A 14,843-nucleotide genomic window follows, 5' to 3' on the forward strand; every position below is an offset into this window, starting at 1 on the left:
AGGAATAGCTCCTTTATTGCTAGGATTAAACTAAATGAGAAGAGAAATAAAGTAGGAAGCTGAACAAAAGGAAAGGAAAAGATGGGGAGCATGAGTAGTGCTGCACATCTTGGTCTAACCACAGAGCACTTCCAAGGGAGCAGGTGCTCTGGGTGGGGGCTAGGGGCTGGGCTATTTTAAGGATTGAGATAATACTGAATTTTATTTTTTAAAAAAGATTTTACTTATTTGACAGAGAGAAATCACAAGTAGACGGAGAGACAGGCAGAGAGAGAGAGAGAGGGAAGCAGACTCCCTGCTGAGCAGAGAGCCCGACTCGGGACTCCATCCCAGGACCCTGAGATCATGACCTGAGCCGAAGGCAGCAGCTTAACCCACTGAGCCACCCAGGTGCCCGAGATAATACTGAATTTTAAAAGTGCCCTTTATACAGCACCCTCTAAAAACAAGGTCATAACACATCTTTATATGCATGGGAAATTTTACTAAGAAAATATACACATCCCATTACAACTTATATATCACAAGAGAAAAAAACAATTCACATCATTATGGAGCATTTAGACAGATTCCTGGAACTATCTATGGTAAGTTGATCTAGTATAATACACTCTATGCAAGGCACTTCCCCTTATACTGGCATTCCCATAAGCAATTATCACAAGTCTGTTTATTCCATAATTTAATCTTAAATGCACAGGTGAGAAAGGCTAAGCAGTGATTTTGCAATCTGTGGTTTCCTCGAAGTTAATAATTACTGCTGGGATATTATCAAAAGGAACACAATATCCATTGCAAAAATATGGTTTTCATTTCAGTTAATTTTAAAGGTCATTAGGCAGGAGTGCCTGGGTGGCTCAGTTGGTTAAGTGTCTGCCTTTGACTCAGGTCATGATCTCAGGGTCCTGGGATGGTGCACTGCATCAGGCTTCCTGCTCAGTGGGGAGCCTGCTTCCCCCTCTCCCTCTTCCTGATGATCCCCCTGCTTGTGCTTGCTCTCTGTCAAATAAAATCTTTTTTTTTTTTAAGGCTCATTAGACAAAGTATAATAAAACATTAAGCAAAAATATTTGTCAAATAGCTAAAATGTGTCTCAGAAATTCCTTATTCCACATATACATTTTGTATTTTTTAACTGTTCTCACCATTTTTTTTTTTTTTTTAAATAAGCTCCAGACCCAACTTAGGACTTGAACTCACAATTTGAGATCAAGAATTGCATGCTCTATCACCAAGCCAGCCAGGCACCCCAGCTCTTCTACTTTTTAATGGAAGAAGTTATATGCATGCATACAATACAAAAGCTATCATTGTATCAGAATATCATTGTATCAAGATAGGGAAATACATCTTACAATTCACATTGACATTGGCAGAGTCACAAAGTATACAAGCATTATTGAAACTGGTTTGGATAGAAGTGATAGCAGTAAGTAGTTCTGGAAAGATTACCAAATCTAAAGATGTTAGGCAGCTGGCTATTAAGAATCGTTGGTGTAATTTACCAAATTCAAAACCAAGTCTTTTATGTTTACATCCAGCACTTAAAATGCTGAAGACTAATGAATAAAATACATTGATATTCTATTTGAATTACAAATGGGAACAAAGTAAAAAAAAAAAAATCAAATAAACTGCTAAAACACATTAAAAAGGACCTACGCCTTATAAGAATAGTTGAAGACTTTTCATCTGAAATAACCTTTCTTTATTTACGATCCAAGTAAAATCACCTGTCACCGAGGCCCTTCTTCCTCGAGAAGAGCTAAGGTTAAGAGCACTGGCTTTGCTACTCACCAGCTAAGATCTTGGGCAAGGCACCTAACCTCCCTGTGCCTTTGGTCTTCTGTAAAACAGGTGCAGTGACAGGAGGGGATCTGAGAATTAATTATGATGATGCATAAGAGGTGCTTAGAATAAGGCCTCATTCTTGTCTATAAAGTTTACTTCAGCATCATTTGCTAACTGTACATACCTAGTACATTAGTGACCATTCAGTGACTCTCCAGGAATCCATTTGCTAGAATATACACTTAAAATTGGGAGAGGGAAAATAATTTTTCTAGGGCATAAAAGGACATACTGAACACTGGGGAATAGATATCCACAAATTTTCCCTAGTCATAAAACTTTAAAAAGTGTTCTGAAGTAAGGATGACTTCCCACAGAAGTGGCAAATAAGCTTTTATTTGGGAAAAAAACCCCAAGATTAAATAGTCATATGAAAAAGTGTTTATTGGTAAAAACCAGTTACATATACAAACCATCCAAAGTCATCTGACTTAATTTGTATATTGTACACAACTAAACTATGAACATATTTCTATATTATAGCATATGTTACTTTTCTCTTTGAGAGACACAATTTTACTTTTCCAAGAAAGGGGGGAAATTATTATTTTAAAATCTAATCACCAGTTTACCAGAGAAGTTCCTGGCAATAATTATGCAATAAGTAAGTGTCTTGTCCTAATTAGGCCCTGTTTATTCAAATTTGAAACAAAGCATTGAGCTTTTTCTCTGCTAATATTAAAACATCCTCATTTCAGATTGGGGGGGAAGGTGTCTGTAGTTAAATTATCTTGAATATTTAAAATATTAAATGTTACTTCATTCAGCTTGGTGTAGATAATTCATTTCATTTTAACATTTAGATGCACATTAAAGTACAAATCACACATCAGTTGAGAATCAAAATAGATAATGAATCTGTGTTTTCTATAAAGTCAGCAATATGCCTGCACATGAACATGTGTGGTCTTATTTTGAGTGGACATATGACGTTGGTGCTATTTCATTTTTTACGGTAGTTTCTGTAAAGGGAATCCCAGTAAAGAGCTTTGTTACTTACACTAATGTTCTCAAGTGTCATTTGGGCTCAGCAGAGCTGATTCCATTTTGGTGAATCCAATAGAACCCTGGAAATGTTCAAGAATATAAATTTCTCTTTGAGGGACACTGAATGGGCTTGGGAAAAAAGCTACAGAACATCTGAGGAAGGAAAAACTTTTCCACTCCCCTCACCCCCTGGGCTCTCAGTTATCTGAGAGCAAGCAGTAAATAATGCTCCACACCCCTTAATAATTATGCTTTCATCTTAACTCATTAGCAACTCCTTCGCAAAGGAGAATGTAGAGTCATCTTTCTCCAGAAGCTGGTAATTTTAGAGAAAGAAAAGACAAAAGATAGGGTAAGTCATATTAAAAGACAACCAATAGAGAAGAAACAAGTATCCATTTGATAGCTAACCTTTTCAAAAATGAAAACTGGTTGCTAGGTTTTACTAATATGTGAATTTAAAAACAATACTTGAGAATTGAACAGTATTCTAGTTACATATTTTCAGAGAAATCTGTTTAAAAGCTCTATTTTTGTGCCTATGACCATCCCATAAAAACCAGATATAACAAAGGCAGATGAAACCAGTTCCATGTAAGAAGATACTTTCAGTTATCTTTTTCATATTAAAGTACATACTATATGAGCACTAGACAAGCTGCACACCACGCTCCAGTCCTCGGTGCCTTCTGTGTGCAAGCAACCTGCGCAAAACCCAGGAACGGGTAAGAAATACAGCCTCTGCAGCCCTACCCCAGACCCACTGCTCTCCAGAGGAGTAATCAGCTCTCCAGATGATTCGGATATCCACTTTAGGGCAGCCAGTGAGAGGCAGGGGAAGTGTGCGTCAGAATTCCCCTGGGAACCTGCTGAAAATTCAGCTGCCAGCGCTCTGCCCCTGCTGGTCCAGGGGGCCTGGAGGAGGAGGCAGAGGCATAAGCATGTTAAAGAAGCTTCAGGGGGATTCTGAAGCAACTTCCTGGTTAAGAAACCATCCTTTAAAACGATTTTAAAATCTTTAACATGGTTGCCAAGTTAAAGTCAATAAACCTTACCCCACAATTCACCCAGTTTCTTTCACACCATGGGTGCTGGTGCCAGATTAGAACATGTGTTCTCACTTCTCCCTACTAAGCAATTTCTGACAGACTAAACCTACAGATTTTCTTCCCTATTCAACAGAATGAAAATGACTCTCCATTCTGTCTTTAAAAATAATTACCTTCTTGCTCAGTAAAATTTCCATAGAAGACCTGAATGTTTCTTTTCCAGTCTGATACGGTCATGCCACCAACCTCTTCCCACCATGCTGGTAGCTCCTGCCTGTATTCCTGTTTTGTTTTGTTTTGTTTTGTTTTTTCAATTTATATCCAACAGTCATTTCTTGTTTGGTGAAATACTGGTTGGTAAATAGCACACGAGAGCAGGTGGATTTCAATAAATACACATTATATATATATATTCTAATATATTTGTTATATATCTCATACAGTATGTGTAAATGTATCTTACTTCTCCAGATAAATATGTGCTCATTAAAACCACCTATTCGCATGTGTTATTTACCAACCAGTACATTACTGGTTATATAAATAAGCAGGCTAAATGCCAGTTGGCTTTGTTTCTTTCTTTAAAATATAATTTCCATGAAGACTGTACTAGGCATATTTACTAAGCAAACATCTTAGTAAAATTACATTAACTCAGCATGTGATCCTGCCTTCAGTAAGCACAAAGCAAAAAACAGGATTTGTAATTATTATACTTGTAATGTTAAACTAAAATCAAGAGAGTATTTTGGGGGGCTATTTTTGTTTTGACAAAGGTAACATGAAAAACATAAAACATGCATTTTTAATTAAAAGAAACAAATAGTGACCCGATTGCTTATATTATATAATAGGTTTATATAACAGGCTTCTGACTTTACTCATCTGTTAAATGGATTAATCAATTGCATTTTAAAATACTCCAAATGGCAGTGCCATTTCAAGCATTCTTAAAATGTTAAATTATATCCCAAATTAGTATGAATCAATCTCTACCTCTACATAGAAGGACATAGGAACATACAAATGATGTCCTTTTCCCCCTATAGAATATCACATCTAACATATCAAGGATTGTGGAGAGAAATATCAAATAATGTTACACCCTTACATGTAGCTAAGAATAACTTTTTGTAGTTGATCTTCTAGAAGGAGCACTTAAAGTAAGATTTTGTTCCTTCGAAGCGATTGTGTTAGGCACATAAAAAGGAATACGACTAACCCTCCAAAGGCTTTTGTGTTTCCCTTTAGAACCCTCCAATCCACAAGCCACATAAGAAAACCGGTCTTACTTGCCAATTGTTACCCATTTTACTGGTATTAAAAATAATGGCATTTCCTGGTCTGTATACCTACCTCACTCATCCCCCTTAGCCCTAAATTAATTTTAGTGGTTTCAAAAAATTAAATCCATCTTCAGGGGGAAGAGTTATCACTAATGGTATTCAAAGGAATAAAGACATTCCAAAATTATCCAAACAATAAAGAGCACCACTATTGGAATAAGGGGTATAGCATCTCCAGTTAAATATGCTTCATTCAAATGTGCAACAGGACTCATGGGTTAAAAGTCACATGATGTCAGTTATAATTTATGCATTATATCCCCTCCTTCGAATTATCTAGAAATAAGTAAAACGAAAATAGGTGTTTTTCATAATAAGCAAACCTAAATTTCTACTTGGGCAATAAAATCACATTAATTGAAGCAATTAAATTTAAGATAATACCTTTATTAAATAAAAAAGTTACACTATGATTTTTATACACTGTTGAAACAATGACTATTTTGTTTATCTCTCTAAAGACAGCGGTACTTCCCATTTCTCTCTCCTGATGTTATAGTTGGGCCTCAATTTAGGTCCAGAAAATAAATAACAGGGTAGATTTTTCACATTTCTCTAGATTTATCAGCTGGAAAGGAATTTCAGAGCATGAAGATAAAATAAGGCTGAAATAAAAGAACTTTTAGACACTGACAGTTTGTCCTTATAATCTGGTTAAATTTGGCTTCTTAAAACTCTATACTCATATCCACAGAAGTAAAATTTCTTAGTAGCCCTAAAAGAGCTGGGGAGAGAAGATGATTACTGTTAATAGTAAATAGCAAATACTCTGGCAAGCATGAACAATAGCACAAGTGAAGACATTTACAACTACATCTGTGACATCTCTTTGATGTGCTATGAGCTAGAATCAGAAGAAAAGCATCATGGTTATTTTGACTGCAGGGTGCTGGTGGGCATTCACAATTATAGCCAACATGTTGATCCTCTAAGGAAGTACAGATTCATGGAAAAAAAATAAAAAGTCAAGCAAAGCAGTGGGGGAGAATAAAACACATGAAAAAACTCATACATTTGAGATTATCTCTTTTTCTCTGGAAAAAAAAAATAAGGGGTGTTCCCTGAAGCATTGAAAGTATTTTTCAGTGGGTGTGCTTCTCTTCCGTTATCAAGGGAGGGCTTAGTGGGGATTCTGGCCAGTCATAGACATCTGGCAGCAGGGAATCGTATTCACTTCGCCAGATTCTTTCTCTAATGTATTTGGCCTTGTCTTCAGGTTCTGGGTATCGGAAGGCCATTTTGTTAGCGTACAGGTATTCTGTGACCTGAAAAATAAATAAGATTGCTGTGTATGTAGAGTCTGATAGTAACCGGAGAGAAAAAGTACTATTAAAACACAGTGGAATGAATGTATGTTTTTCTTTCTTCAAAATAAAAAAAAAATAACATTACTTTGACTCATTTCAAAACATTTGGAAGCTATTAAAAACTTGAAAGATGAAATAAAAATAATCTGCCATCTCAATGTGTGTTTTAAAGTTAACCCCCCCCCCCCATTATAGACATTTCCTTAATACTTCAAGCTAACAAACAATTTTAAGCTCTGCTTTGTGTCAGTCAGGCAGTCCTACCTGGGTGACCCGCCCAGCCCCTGTCCTTCTCCTACTTTCTTTTCTTTTCTTTTTTTAACCTTTTATTTATTTATTTGACAGACAGAGATCACAAGTAGGCAGAGAGACAGAGGAAGCAGGCTCCCCGCAGAGCAGAGAGCCTGATGCAGGGCTCGATCCCAGGACCCTGGGATCATGACCTGAGCCGAAGGCAGAGGCTTTAACTCACTGAGCCACCAAGGCTTCCCTTTCCCCACTTTCAAACAGCATGTAAGAGAGTCTGCGTCCTGTCCATAGCTGACTGGACTGGGGTGAAAACCTAACCTAAATACGAGCCAGGTGTTTGTGCTCTAGAATTCAGATTAAGAGACAGAGAGATTACTATAAATCAGGTGTTGGACACAAGAACTCTAAGGTCAAGTAAAGTGAGGGCCGGGACCTACACATGGCAACTCACCACCATCATGGAGTGCTAGGCATGTTCCATGTGCTTTACATGTACAGCTTATTTACTCTTCACAACAATCCTATGAGGTTAAGTATTGGTAGTATTATCCTCATTTTACGTATGAGGACGCTAAAGTATGAGGAATAAGTAAGTAATAATAGTAAGTAACAAGTTACAAGTAAGTAACTTGCCCAAGGTAGTTAAGTGAGAGCTGTGTCTCAAACCTAAAGCATTCAGACTACAGATCCCAGGCCCTACACAGTGAAGCCAGATTACTTCCCATCTCATTTGGCTTGAATGGATTTCTGATATTTGTAACCAAGCCACACACCATGACTGGTGATGAGGATAAGCCCTGAGTTTTGAGGTGAAATGAGGTAGTAGGAAAAGTTTCCTCACAGGATAGCACAGTGTTTACTATATAGTAAATTCTCAAGTTATGGTTTCATTTTAACTTAAAAAAACATTATAAAACATGATTAAAGAATTTCAATTTTGTCTTTCTCCTCCTACTCTAATTCCCATTTAAACGGTGACCACTATTCAAGTTTATTTCAGCTTTCTAAGAAAAAAATTTAACAAAGAAATGAAGGTCATTAAAAATAGCACTCCATTCCAGGGGCTCAACCTTACTGTATTTTGTGATGAACATGTAATTCAATTATTTTCTAGCCTATTATAAGAAACATATTTGTACCCACAGAAAAGGCTGAGGCAAAGCAAGAGAGATCGGAGATGCTCAGTGGCCGTGGGATGGGGTGAGGGACAGAAACAGAGCACTGCTAGTCTCCTGATCCCTTGCTCTTAAAAAGGCAAGTCTTATGACAATAAAGGAGCAAATTCTCTACCCTGGGGAAGGGAGAAGAGGCATCAACCTGGGGCTACTCTCCTGTACCAGCCCATAAGCACAGGTCTCTCTTTCACATGACCTTTCAGCTTGACACACTGGTAATGTGACTGATAAGTTCCAAAATACGTCCCAAATATAGTATCATTCTATAAATTCCAAAACCGAGCACTGTTCATCCTAGTTCTTGGGCTCTAAAATTCTTGGCTGTTTTGCAACAGTAAGGTATTTAGACTCCTTAGCCTGGCATTTGTGTATCTGGATAAGCTGGCCTCAAGAAAACTTGCAAATCCTCTCTTGTGCCTTTTCCTATTCATACTTTAGTCCAGCTCAAGTGGACTGGCTGTTATTTATTTTTTAAGATGTTATTTATTTTTAATTTTTTTTCAACTTTACTGAGATAGGATTGACAAATAATCCTGTACAATGAGATGTTCTGATGTATGTGTACACTGTGAAATAATCCCCCCCAACCAAGCCAATTGGCCTCTTCATCACTGCACATACTTACTTCTTGTGTGTGTGGCAAGAGTATTTAAGATCTACTCTGTTAGCAAATTTCATTAAACCATGCTGTACATTGAGATTTCTAGAACTTAATCAACTTATTATAGAAAGTTGCACCCTTTGATCAGCATTTCCCCTTTTCCTCTAGTTCCTTCTTTTTTAAGGCTGAATAATATTAGTGTGTGTGTATGTACATGTATTTGTGTATATATGCCACTTTGAGTGTTGATGGACTTTGATTTGTTTCTGTGTCTTGGCTATTGTGGATAATGCTGTAGTGAACATGGGAGTGCTCTTCAAGATTATGATTTAATTTCTTTGGGATATATACCCAGAAATGGGGTTACTGGATTATGTGGTAGTTCTAATTTTTGGGTTTTGAGGAACAGCCATACAGCTTTCCATAATGGCTGCACTAATTTATATTCCCACCAACCATGCACAAGGAGGAATCCATTTACGTTTAATAGCTTAGTATAGCCCATAATCGAAAAACCAACTTTGGGGCACATGGGTGGCTCAGTCATTAAGTGCCTGCCTTCAGCTCCCAGGGTCCTGGAATCAAGCCCCACATCAGGCTCCTTCCTCGGCAGGAAGCCTGCTTTCCCTCTTCCACTCCCCCTGCTCATGTTTCTGCTCTCGCTGTTTCTCTGTCAAATAAATAAATAAAATCTTTAAAAAAAACAAAAACAAAAACAAAATCAATTTTGAAGCCAAAACTTAAAACTAAAGTAATCTCTACACTCATCATGGGGCTTGAACTCGTTACTCCAAGAAGAGTCGTCACATCCTCCATTGACTGAGCCAGGCAGGTGCCCCTGGATTGGCTGTTCTTTATTTTTTTTTTAAAGAATATTTTTAAAGATTATTTATGTAAGTGAGAGGGAGAGCACGTGAGAGCATGCATGCGTAGGGGGAGGGACAGAGGGAGAGATCTCAAGCAGACGCCTCATCAAGTGTGGATTCTGATATGGAGCTTGATTTCATGACTTGAGCTGAAATTAAGACTCTTGATGCTCAAATGACTGAGCCACGTAGGCACCTCTGGCTGTTATTTCTTAAACACATCACCCTCTAATTTCCAATCTTTAGTTTATGAGTGTTAAAATAATCCAATAACATTTATAGTCAGAGGAGTAAAAATTTTACGATCATCAGTATACAGTTGAAAATATTATTAATAAATTCTAAATCTAATCCTGATGTTTACTAAGAAAATCTTAGTAAACTAGGGATGAAGATTATTTCTTTAAAAAGATAAAAGAAAATTTATTTCAGCCAAAAGCTAGTATCACATTTAGTATTAAAATACAAGGATGCCCTTATCTACTAAGTTGCTTAAAACTGGTCTTAAGGGGTGGGGCGCCTGGGTGGCTCAGTGGTTGAGCCGCTGCCTTTGGCTCAGGTCATGATCTCAGGGTCCTGGGATGGAGTCCTGCATCGGGCTCTCTGCTCAGCAGGGAGCCTGCTTCCTCCTCTCTCTCTCTCTGCCTGCCTCTCTGCCTACTTGTGATTTCTCTCTGTCAAATAAATAAATAAAATCTTAAAAAAAAAAATGGTCTTAAGGGGGAAAAAAAGTAATACATAAAAAATGAAGAAAAAGGGACACCTGGGTGGCTCTGTTAGTTAAGCAGCTGCCTTCACCTCAGGTCATGATCCCAGCGTCCGGAGATCGAGTCCCACATCGGGCTCCTTGCTCTGCAGGGAGCCTGCTTCTCCCTCTGACTCTGCCTGCCACTCTGTCTGCCTGTGCTCGCTCTCACTCTCTCTCTTTCTGACAAATAAATAAAATAAATAAAATCTTTAAAAAAAAATGAAGAAAAAAATTACTTGCAAATGATTTAAAACTCAAAATTCCCAAAGAGGTAATTTAAAGAGTTAAGATTACTCAACAAATTAGTTACCAAGTAAACTCACAAAAATTAATACCTTCCCTATATGCCAGAAATGACAAGCGAGGATATGGAAAGAAAAATCTTCACTTATTTAAAAGAACAAAAATTTTAAAATCTAGGAAAATAAGTATAAGTAACATACCATGTTTAAGGAAGAAAACAAAAAAATTATATTAAAAGACTTAAGAAAAAAAACAGACAGCTGATTGGGAAGAGGTAGCTAGGGAGGGAAGAGCGAGTACCAAAGAATCATTTTCACTAATTTAATTTATAAGTCTGATAGCTTCATTCATAGATGCAGGGTTTTCTTTGAATTCAAAAAATTGATAGAAAAATTCCTCCAAAACAATACATAGTTTGAACAGATAAGAAAATACTGAAAAACCATAGTAATGGGAAACATAGTATCAAATAATATACATTATATATACCACAATAATTATTATGTAAGATTTTACTTTTGAGAATCTTTATACCCAACTCATAACTCCCAGATCAAATTGCACTTTCTGACTGAGCCAGCCAGGTACCCCCATACCACAATAATTTTAAAGGTACATGGGTGTCCCCAGGGGCACCTGGGTGGCTCAGTGGGTTAAGCCTCTGCCTTTCGCTCAGGTCATGATCTCAGAGTCCTGGGATCTAGCCCTACCTCAGCCTCCCTGCTTAGCAGGGGAGTCTGGCTGAGATTCTCTCCCTCCCCCTGCTCTTTTTCTCTCTCAAATAAATAAATCTTTAAAAAAATATAACGTGGGTTATATTCTGGTAGTAAGAAAATGTGTGATTTAAAGTTTCTTCTTTGCACCCTTGAAATGTTTCAAAATTTTCTCTAATAAACTTGTGCTACTTAAGAAAACATCATTAAGGGGCACCTGGATGGCTCAGTGGGTTAAAGCCTCTGCCTTCAGTGTAGGTCGTGTTCCCAGGGTCCTGGGATCTAGCCCCACGTTGGGCTCTCTGCTCAGCAGGGAGCCTGCTTCCCTTCCTCTCTCTCTGCCTGCCTCTCTACCTACATGTGATCTCTGTCAAATAAATAAATAAAATCTTAAAAGAAAAAAAAAGAAAACATCATTAAAATCTATGTGAAGAGGTATACATTAATACTTACTTTAATAGCAATGTTAATAGAAACTTCCTGAATGTTAGCAAGTGGTGGGTAAAGTCTCCCTTGAGCTAGCTCTTTATCTGTCAGCTGATTTGTCAGAGCCTGAAGAGAAAAACAGCATTTTATTTTTAAGTAACACAGAATAAGGACCTAATAAAATGGAAAAGGAGTTTGGGGAGCAGAAAATAATATAGGTAAGATAATTCTTCTTATTTTTAGCAGGAATATGCACCACAGAGATTAAAACTCTTCACCACTAAATAAGAAATAACCAGATTGAAAGGTTTATTGACATATTCTACTTAACACATACAAAGTGTGGCATAATTACATTAGTTACTATGAAAATAAGCATGAAAATCTGTATTAATTTGAGTTCTTCAAAACTCATATTACAGTTTGGCACTCTAACAGACCAGCGCACTCCAAATAAACCAGTATTTGTCCATTAAAAAATGAAGGTGTTACATTTTATCTATGCCGTCACAATATAGTACCTTCAGATACAGATACACAACAGGTACAGTATGTGTTATAAATATGAAAGGATTCATAGCTTAACATTCAAACATTTGAAAAATCACGATATAAAATTAATCTTATGCAAAAGTAGAGAGCCAAATCAAAAAAGCAACAGATGAAGAACTTCCTTTCCATTCATAAAGCAGATTTAACCCATTTTCTTTCTCTGCTTTTAATTAAGATCCATTCATCTTTATAATTCATACTAATAAAAGAGCCAAACAATATTTAAAACATTTACCTTTGCAGCTTCTAGGAAAACATGATCACTGATATGCCGGGTGTTACAGAGAATAACAGCTAAAGCCACGCCTAAAAAACATTTTAAATAGTTTATTTAGTAAGATCACTTTTCAAATTACGAAAGGAACCAAATTCCAGACTTGAAGCAAGTTAATGGTGACGGCTAGCCCCAGATGGCCGCCCCCCCCCAAATTAGCAGCCAAGGGAAAACAGAAACCTGAGAGTTAAAATCAAATGATCTTTGTTAACTGTTAGAATTTTTACCTCCTAGAATAACTTGAGAAATATCAAATGGCTTTTCTCAATTTAGCTTTTTACAATTAGCAAAATAACAATGCATACAATTCATCAACACTTGCTATAAGAAACTTGCTATAAGAAACATCAGCCCACCTCTAACCCTGCCACTTCTTGCCCTATAAAGGCAGCTACATTCAATTCTTTTAGCTGATTATTTTTATATTTCTTTCTCTCAAACAGCTTGCTTGTATTTCTCCTGACTGAATTCTGAGTTTTAAATATCACCCACTCCTTCCTGTAGGAATTAAGTACTTGGCTTTCCTTCCCATTTCCAGCCTTGTCCCTTTTGCCGGTATGGTTAGGGCACCATTTTGGTTGAGTCAATCAGTAGTCAATGTTTATATTATTCTGACTTCATGAGTGTTACTTCCAGCAGAGCCATTATTAACACTGTGTCGTGTCGTGATTATTTCTCCTCTTCTGCAAAACTTCTGGTTTTCCCTGAAGTTACTATCCTATTCTCCTTATCTTACTTTTTCAGTACTTAAAATTATTTCACATTGGAACAGTCATTCGTTTGCCTGAATCATCCAGTAACTCAGTCACCTCATGTACTCTCTTCCTTCATCCTCTAGAAGAATCCTCTGCCGCTGCGACCATCTGCTTTCCACCCAGATCCTGCTGTCCGTCCCAGATCTGGAGCAGTCATCCTGCAAAATCCCTTATCTTCATAGGGATTCCCTTTCTTTCTTTGAGTTCACGTCCTAAATCCCACTTTTTCCTAGTTTTTTGTTACTCCCTCTTTTTGGTCAGACATGTTTTCCAAAGATGCCCCTCCCCCCCATTTTTTTTTTTAAACTACTGTCCACTTATTTTTGATAGTTTGTTTGGGTTTAGAATTCTAGTTTGGAAATAATTTCCCTTCAAAATTGTGAGTCATGACTTCAATACCTTTTAGCTGTTGGCACTGTTGGTGAGAAACCAGTGCCAATTTGATTCCAGATCCTTTTTGGTGATTATCTTTTTACTGCATTTCTGGAAATATTAGGAACTTTTCTTGTCCCGAATGTTCTGCAGTTTCCCAGGGATGGGCTTTGAGGTGCATGACTTTCACATATCATATCACATACGGCACTCAGTGGGAGCCCCTTCCTATCTAGAAACTTGGGTCTTTCAGTTTGGGGAAATGTTCATGAAATCTTCGATAATATTCTTCCTTCCACTTACCTATTCTCTCTCTCTCCAGTTCTTTTTTCTGATATTGTACTTTCTGGACTAGTCTTCTAATTTTCTTCTTTTGTTTTCCATCCCTTGTTCTCTGCTTGTTTTTTAGGTGATTTCCTCAGCTTTTTTTTAAATCCTTCTGCTATCAAACTTTTCATTTTCAAGAGCTCATTTTTGTTTTCTAATTAAAAAAAAAATTCTGTCCTGTTTCTGGAACATATTATTTTCATCTCCATGTGGTTACTGATAATTTTTAATCTTTCCTTTTCCCCACCTAATCAATCCCTGCTTCTTCCTAAACAACTTTTTTATTTCCTGTCTATTTTAGTCTCTCATGAGATAAATTGTTTATATAAGAAATTTCCTTAGTTAACGAGTAACATTTGAGTGTTTTTCATATGTAAGGGTTAGGAACCAAAAGAATGATTGGTAGCCATGAGGACGAGGATGGGGCTTGCCCACTCTGAACATCACTGTGGTGATTTGGCTGTGGTGACAATGACCCTACTTTCTGACACCTCCTTCCTCAACTCTGTCTGGTGTCTTCCAGTCTAGAAATTCTGTTTTACAGTATTCAAAGAGTATCCCAATAGTCCTTGGCCAGGTGGGGCACTACAGTTATCCAATTAATCAAGGATGAGAAGAAAAACAGATGGTTAATAGATTCCTTATTTTAATCTAGCCTCTAGATAATAGATACATTTCAGAAAGTAGAGCATTTATTTGTTCCATCTATAGTTAATATAGTTGCTTAAATGATTGGAGCAAAATCTATTGTCCTCTTATATTTGTCTTGTCTATTCCATGTTCCTTCCTTTCCTCTTCATTCTTGACTGTCAAATTTTTTTTTTTTTTTTTAAATCATTTCATTTCCTCCCTTAACAGTCTCTAACCATAGTTGGGAAGTTCTTCTAGCCTTCTAATGATTATCTTAAAATTTATAACCTGTACCCTATGAAAACTCCATGGCAATCTCTAATGTACTCTCCTGCCAGACAATGCATGTCCCTTTAACAGTTTCAATCTGCT

The 14,843-nt window shown here is 37.1% G+C and overlaps 1 protein-coding gene across 1 annotated transcript in view; it reads right to left on the bottom strand.

Annotated features, from left to right (window-relative positions):
- Positions 1 to 5,599: 5,599 nt before the first annotated feature.
- Positions 5,600 to 14,843, bottom strand: part of ME2 (malic enzyme 2) — a 56,687-nt gene continuing 47,443 nt past the window's right edge. Inside the window, exons 14-16 of the mRNA XM_059139324.1 lie at positions 12,349 to 12,419; positions 11,589 to 11,687; positions 5,600 to 6,498 (exon numbers count right to left, since the gene is read on the bottom strand). Coding sequence (XP_058995307.1) covers positions 6,316 to 6,498; positions 11,589 to 11,687; positions 12,349 to 12,419 — 353 coding nt within the window. The 3' untranslated portion in view covers positions 5,600 to 6,315. The remainder of the gene's footprint in view (positions 6,499 to 11,588; positions 11,688 to 12,348; positions 12,420 to 14,843) is intronic.

The sequence above is a fragment of the Mustela lutreola genome, chromosome 11 (assembly GCF_030435805.1).
Source record: "Mustela lutreola isolate mMusLut2 chromosome 11, mMusLut2.pri, whole genome shotgun sequence".
NCBI classification, from domain to species: domain Eukaryota; kingdom Metazoa; phylum Chordata; class Mammalia; order Carnivora; family Mustelidae; genus Mustela; species Mustela lutreola.